The sequence below is a fragment of the Neovison vison genome, chromosome 7, assembly GCF_020171115.1.
Source record: "Neovison vison isolate M4711 chromosome 7, ASM_NN_V1, whole genome shotgun sequence".
In the NCBI taxonomy this organism is placed as follows: Eukaryota; Metazoa; Chordata; class Mammalia; order Carnivora; family Mustelidae; genus Neogale; species Neogale vison.
The window spans coordinates 197,879,495-197,886,174 of record NC_058097.1 but is presented as its reverse complement, the minus strand read 5'-3'; the positions used below and the strand labels follow the sequence as shown (position 1 = coordinate 197,886,174).

Here is a 6,680-nt window from a genome sequence, read left to right as displayed (position 1 = left end):
GCCCTCCTGACACTATGATTTCTTCAAAGTGTTACATATTTTGGACCTCTGTCATCCAAACTTTGAAAAAATAATTGGTGTAAGCCACCAAGTGTATGGTGGTAGTGTTTTGTAGCAGCCAGTGGAAACTCTTCCAAACTGTCTGCATCAGGTGCCTCATGGGTTGGGGCATTAGCCAAAATGGGAGGCTCATGGAAGTAAGAGTAAGTTACAGGCAGACAGTGTGGAGTTTCTTACATTTCTCTTGAGATAACAATGGAGGCCTGAATAGAGTTTTCCAGAGGGCACTTGGATGCTCTTCCTGGAGCTCTAAGGAGAATGTGAGGAAGAAAGCATTATCCTGAGTTGCTGATGAATGTTCTAGAGGTCAGGGAACAGGTGCATGTGCAGAGTCAAAACGATTTAACTGAAGGGTGAACCCTAAAGGTTCGCTAAATTTGAGAAGTAGGTAGAAAACAAATTACACTGGACAATTCGTAGGATCGAAACCAGAGCGAGGTGTGAGAACCAAGTGTGATGTACAAGAAGTACATCAAAGATTACATAAAATCCATCAAAGGCAAACTTGAAGAACAGAGGCCAGAAAGAGTAAAGCCTTCTATGACAGGGGCTGCAGAACAAGTCAAGCACATCCTTGCTGATTTCGAAAATTACCAGTTCTTTATTGATGAAAACATGAATCCAGATGGCATGATGGCTCTGCTGGCCTACTGTGAGGAGGGTGTGACCCCATATATGATTTTCTTTAAGGATGGTTTAGAAATAGAGAAGTGTTCCTGCATCTGGCCATTACTTCGCATGTGTCACCTATTTTTTTTTTCAATTTATTTATTTTCAGAAAAACATTATTCATTATTTTTCACCACACCCAGTGCTCCATGCAAGCCGTGCCCTCTATAATACCCACCACCTGGTACCCCAACCTCCCACCCCCCCCGCCACTTCAAACCCCTCAGATTGTTTTTCAGAGTCCATAGTCTCTCATGGTTCACCTCCCCTTCCAATTTACCCAAATTCCCTACTCCTCTCTAACGCCCCTTGTCCTCCATGCTATTTGTTATGCTCCACAAATAAGTGAAACCATATGATAATTGACTCTCTCTGCTTGACTTATTTCACTCAGCATAATCTCTTCCAGTCCCGTCCATGTTGCTACAAAAGTTGGGTATTCATCCTTCCTGATGGAGGCATAATACTCCATAGTGTATATGGACCACATCTTCCTTATCCATTCATCCGTTAAAGGGCATCTTGGTTCTTTCCATTTCTTTCAATGGCGACTGTGGCCATTGCTACTATAAACATTGGGGTACAGATGGCCCTTCTTTTCACGACATCTGTATCTTTGGGGTAAATACCCAGGAGTGCAATTGCAGGGTCATAGGGAAGCTCTATTTTTAATTTCTTGAGGAATCTCCACACTGTTCTCCAAAGAGGCTGCACCAACTTGCATTCCCACCAACAGTGTAAGAGGGTTCCCCTTTCTCCACACCCTCTGCAACACGTGTTGTTTCCTGTTTTGTTAATTTTGGCCATTCTAACTGGTGTAAGGTGATATCTCAATGTGGTTTTTAATTTGAATCTCCCTGAGGGCTAATGATGATGAACTTTTTTTCATGTGTCTGATAGCCATTTGTATGTCTTGATTGGAGAAGTGTCTGTTCATATCTTCTGCCCATTTTTCACCTCTTGTCATAACTAGCTGCTGCTCTCCATCCACACAACACTGGGACTTAGACAAATGGGACTGATGTCATCTTGAGCTGTTCATTTGTTTTGACCCTGATTTATTTGGAGCGGAGGCATTGTTTTTAAGGGAAAAAAAAACATGTCATGTAGGTTGTCTAAAAATAAAATGCATTTAAACTAATAAAAAAATGTTGTGATGGGGACAAAACACTAATGATGCTACTCATGGAAACTACACGACTGCCTAGACAGATTGGCTGTGGGTATCCTTCATACAAAACTATCACAGGAACGTTTTAATTGCACATTACCCTGAAACTTTATTTTCACTTGTGACCCTGTGAATGGGAAATCTATAAAGTGTAACAGGATGATTCTTGTGCAAATATTTCCTCCTGTGATCCCTGCTCCTCAGGCGGCTATGGGTAGCTGGATATTGGGCTTCCAAAATTTACTATTGACAATACCCAGTGACCACTTCATGACAAAGAACATCCCAACTCAAGGCCAGAGACTGTGGGATAATAATAAGACAATAGAGAGGTGCAGGGAAACTGATTTATTGAAGCAAGATGTTGAGATCTTTACATTTTCCAGAAGACAGAGATACTGGTAGACAGAGATACTAGGATATATGATCCGCTATGTACAAGACAACACAATTTCCCCCTGAAATAGATAAGGAAAGAGAGAGAAGGTTAGTCATGCTTCTCCTGGGGATGACTAGTCATTTACAAAGAGCTGTCTGTGAAGTTTCAACCAACAAAAGGCAAGTAGAATGAACACAAGACAGCAAACCAGGGAGGATGGTTAAGTAAATACACCTGACACAATGACAACAAACAATGCAAGTCAGGCAAAATCCATTTTCATAGTCTGACAAACAAAGCTCCTAGGCAAGAATAAAGCCTCACTTTGGCTCTACAACACCCCTGCTTGGGGCCCCAGTTTTTCCCTTCCTCAGGACACTATGGGTAACTTGATGCCTGTGAAGGAGGAACATATCATGATTCTCTGTGCATGCTTAATGTAGCTCCCCAGGTATAGTGTCATCCACCTATGGCCACCTTTCACCCTATCAGGGGTGAGCAAGGAAGCTGGGACCTATACCCCTTATGCCCTTGACAGAACCGCATCCTGACTCCCTTACTGGCTTCTCTACAAGCAGAAGCTTTGATGCACAAAGAAGGAATGAATTACCAATGCCTCTCCCAATCTTTTTCTGTTCCCTGCTGAGATCCGATCCGTGCATTTCTTCACTTCCAGATAGTCCTCAATGACTCCTTGAGGTGGGTTAAATTTTCCCTGAATGGTAGTCTTGAAGCTAGCTGCATCTTGAAAGAGGAAGCCCTTCGAAATATTTACAAAGTCTGGACAGACTGTGGCATTGGCTGGAGAAGAAAAAGGAATACAATCAATATAAGGAAAATCACATTTTCCCCTTGGCTCCCTAATGTTATAATTAGACAGGAACCCTAAGGTTTTAGGATCTCATCCCATTATAGTGCCAAGGACAATGACTGACTGTGGAAGCTGTGGTTTCTTCATTTCACAGAGCAGAGGAGCCAGGACTAGGATATAGGCTTGCTGATCACTGGTTCAGTTTTTTGTTTTTTGTTTTTTTTAAGACTTTTTAAAATTTATTTGACAGACAGAGATCACAAGCAGGCAGAGAGGCAAGCAGAGAGGGGCGGGGGGGAACACTCTCCCCGATGAGCAGAGAGCCCGATGCAGGGCTCGATTCCAGGACCACGGGATCATGACCTGAGCCGAAGGCAGAGGCTTTAACCCACTGAGCCACCCAGGTGCCCCCAGATTTTAATCCTTTTTAATGTACACCCTCCCCTTTTTTAAAGATTTTATTTATTTATTGACAGACAGAGAGCATAAGCAGGCAGAGAGGCAGGCAGAGACAGAGAAGGACGCAGGCTCCCCACTGAGCAGAGAGCCTGATGCGGGGCTTGATCCCAGGACCCTGGGATCGTGACCTGAGCCGAAGGCAGAGGTTGTTTTTTTTTTTTCTTCTGAAGTTTATTTTTTTTTTAAATTTTCAGTAGTTTTTTTAAGAGAAAACCAACCCAAAAATGACCAAGAAACTTATCTCTCTCTGAATGGAAATGACCTACCAGCAAATGAGCCTACCAGTGAAGTATATGCTGAGAGTCATCTCCAGCAATGAGTGAACCACCCCCATACTCTTTCACATGCTTTACTTTCGAAGGCAGAGGTTTTAACCCACTGAGCCACTCAGGCGCCCCAGCACATCCCCTTTTTAACAAGACTTTCCTGGTTTGCTAAAATTACTTTTTTTATATTTCAAACAATTAAGCTTTGCCTAAACACAGTGACACCTTGGTTTTGTCTTGGATATCAGAGAAAGAGAGATTTGAGTAATCAATTTTTAAGTGAATAGTAGAGTGAGATCTTTCCAGAATGCAGAGAATTGGGGGAAGAGAAGAGAAGTCGCACTCTTTATGTGCTGGAAGATGACAGTTTGAGACTAAAGAATAAGGTTGTGTCACTGGAGGCAGACATGGTTAAAAAGCTAAACATGCACGCACAAACATGATCCCCCAGGTAATCAGTGAAAACACATTTGAAGTTAAAAACACACAAAGTTATGACTGGCTCTTTTATTCCTGCAGAATCCCCTGGAGAGGGTGAGAGGCAGGGGCTGGGCTGTCTGGACCCACTGGAACTGTATGGTGACCTGAAGGGACCAATTTTCCTAGTGCAGATTCTTGTACACTTCAAGTCTTTGTAATCGTGCTGTAGTCTCGAGGTACCCTACCAGTCTTCATCTGACCCCTGATCATATGTCAGACTGAAAGGGACATGAGAGATTCAAACCAGAGGAAAATGGGGGAAGGATGAGGACATTTAGAAAGTCAGATGAGATAGAACAACTGTAGAAAACTAGGATCAGTAACATAGATAAGAAGACATGCAAAAATATTATTGAATGAATGACAAGAATTTATCTAGACAAACAAAAATCCTACCCTTATGAATGTACTAATTCTATTACAATTACTCATAGCAATTACAATTACTCACAGATAGATACAGCAAGATACACTCACTAGTAGATGGAGTAAGTGCTGCTTATTCCCAGGGCCAACTTGAAGATTTATTATTAAAAGACTCAGACAAGGGGCACTTGGGTGGCTCAGTGGGTTAAAGCCTCTGCCTTCGGCTCAGGTCATGATCCCAGGGTCCTGGGATCGAGCACCATGTCGGGCTCTCTGCTCTGCAGGGAGCCTGCTTCCCTTCCTCTCTCTCTGCCTGCCTCTCTGCCTAATTATGATCTCTGTCTGTCAAATAAATAAATAAAATCTTTAAAAGAAGATTCAGACAACATTGGATCTTCTGGAAGTTAGAACTTTCCCCCAAACTTTCCAGCTGTAACATTTTTCAGACTGAATCCAAGAACTAAAAAGCTGTGAACTCAACTGCCACCTGAAAAACTCTGGGAAGGAGAATATCTGGGAACTGCTAGAAGTTGGCTTGATAGCCATAGCTGGCCTCTTGGCACAGCTAATCTCACTCCTTGCTACAGGTACTCTTGTGGTATCTGTCAAACCCAAGGATGAGAAAAGACTTGGAGTGATTAAGAATTTTGTTCAAGGTCAAAGCACTGGAGAGTGACAGAAATGATTCCCACCTAAATCTTATGTCCTCTCGCTTCTGAAGCACAGATCACAGATAAGGAGAGAGGCTTCAGTAGAAAAACTCCTAAAATTTGCCTACAACAATTTGTTGTACAACTTCCAGGGTGTTGGGAACTCACAAAATTAGCCCTGGGGTTGGGAGTGGGGTGGGAGACTAGCTCACAAGGAGAGGAAAAAGAAGAAAGTCACTTCAGTTCACCTACTTCAGAGAAGGGCTGGTCCCATCTGATGAGAAATGCTACTCACCCTCATAGGAGTCAAGAGCCAGAGTGACCAGCAGGACACTCAGGGACAGCCTCATGGTTTATTTTGCTTTGAGTTTTCAGCTTTAGTGAAAGGTGAGCTACTAGGAGCTGAACTCAGGATCCTCCCTTTATACCTAGAAAGCCTCCCGTGTACTGCCCAAATAAACATGTGGTCAGGTCATGGGCCTGGCTTCCAGCCCTTCATTCCTCTCTCAGGGCTCATGCCATCCATTGGTGTCATAGTCCCCAACAGCACGGTCAAAGTTCCTGTTCATAGGCATTGCTGGCACTTTTAGCTCTCCTTTGTAGCAAACACTGAGGTTGTAGTTTTACAATTGTACAGTCAATATATTGAAGCCCCCCAGTCCTGGACATTAGCTCCTGAACTACAGGGGGTAACCTCTGGGTTTGCTCCTCTTTACTTATCATACTGCTTGGCACACAGGAAAGGAAAAGCATATATTCTTGGAATAAATGAATGAATATGAAGCAACAAACCACTAAACTTGGCTGAAGTGTGTCTTTGGTATGAAATGATAACCTGTTATGACAAGTTTCCTTTGGGCAGGTGAGGGAGAAATACTAATAGCATGGTGACCCCAGTGAGAGAAATGAGTGGTTTTGGGCATCCCAAGAAAAGAAAATGCTAAGGGGAAGGCTACCTACCCAACCACTAATTTTTTATTCTAAGCTAGTATTGTAAAAAAAAAAAAAAAACTGAAGATATTTCAAATCGAACCAGGTTCTACATGGAGAAAAGAAACTCCTCACTAGTTTTGCTTGTCCACTGGCAGAGTCACACCTTCGTAGTCAGCAAGGTCCAGGCAATAGAGTTCCCCAAAGGGGCTTTTCCTCTACCTCTCCTCAAGTATGACTAGCATGCTCTTGGAAGCAGAGGGGAGGCATGGAAAATTCTTACTAAAGGCATTAGGGTGTCAGTCTGGTTATTCAGAGGAGCATATGGGAGAGCCATTGAAGGGTATACAGAATTCTGACAGAAATGGCTAGTGAGCACTGGGTATTCTACGCAACTAGTGAATCACTGAACACTACATCAAAAACTAATGATGTATTA

At 42.9% G+C, this 6,680-nt stretch overlaps 1 protein-coding gene across 1 annotated transcript; it reads right to left on the bottom strand.

Moving 5' to 3' along the window:
* Positions 1 to 2,233: 2,233 nt before the first annotated feature.
* Positions 2,234 to 5,692, bottom strand: LOC122914547 (secretoglobin family 1D member-like). Its single transcript, XM_044261170.1, has 3 exons — positions 5,607 to 5,692; positions 2,890 to 3,080; positions 2,234 to 2,358 (listed from the first exon to the last, which is right to left on the bottom strand). Exons 1-3 carry the CDS (start codon positions 5,659 to 5,661, stop codon positions 2,332 to 2,334), a joined length of 273 nt encoding a protein of 90 aa, XP_044117105.1. The 5' UTR covers positions 5,662 to 5,692; the 3' UTR covers positions 2,234 to 2,331.
* Between the last annotated feature and the right edge of the window lie 988 nt (positions 5,693 to 6,680).

Excerpts from the sequence above, each read along its gene's own strand:
- LOC122914547 (XM_044261170.1), bottom strand. The coding sequence starts at position 5,661 with ATGAGGCTGTCCCTGAGTGTCCTGCTGGTCACTCTGGCTCTTGACTCC. Across the intron at positions 3,081-5,606 it reads GGCTCTTGACTCCTATGAGG|CCAATGCCACAGTCTGTCCA; the intron begins GTGAGTAGCATT and ends TTTCTTCTCCAG. Across the intron at positions 2,359-2,889 it reads AAAGATTGGGAGAGGCATTG|GGGGAAATTGTGTTGTCTTG; the intron begins GTAATTCATTCC and ends TATCTATTTCAG.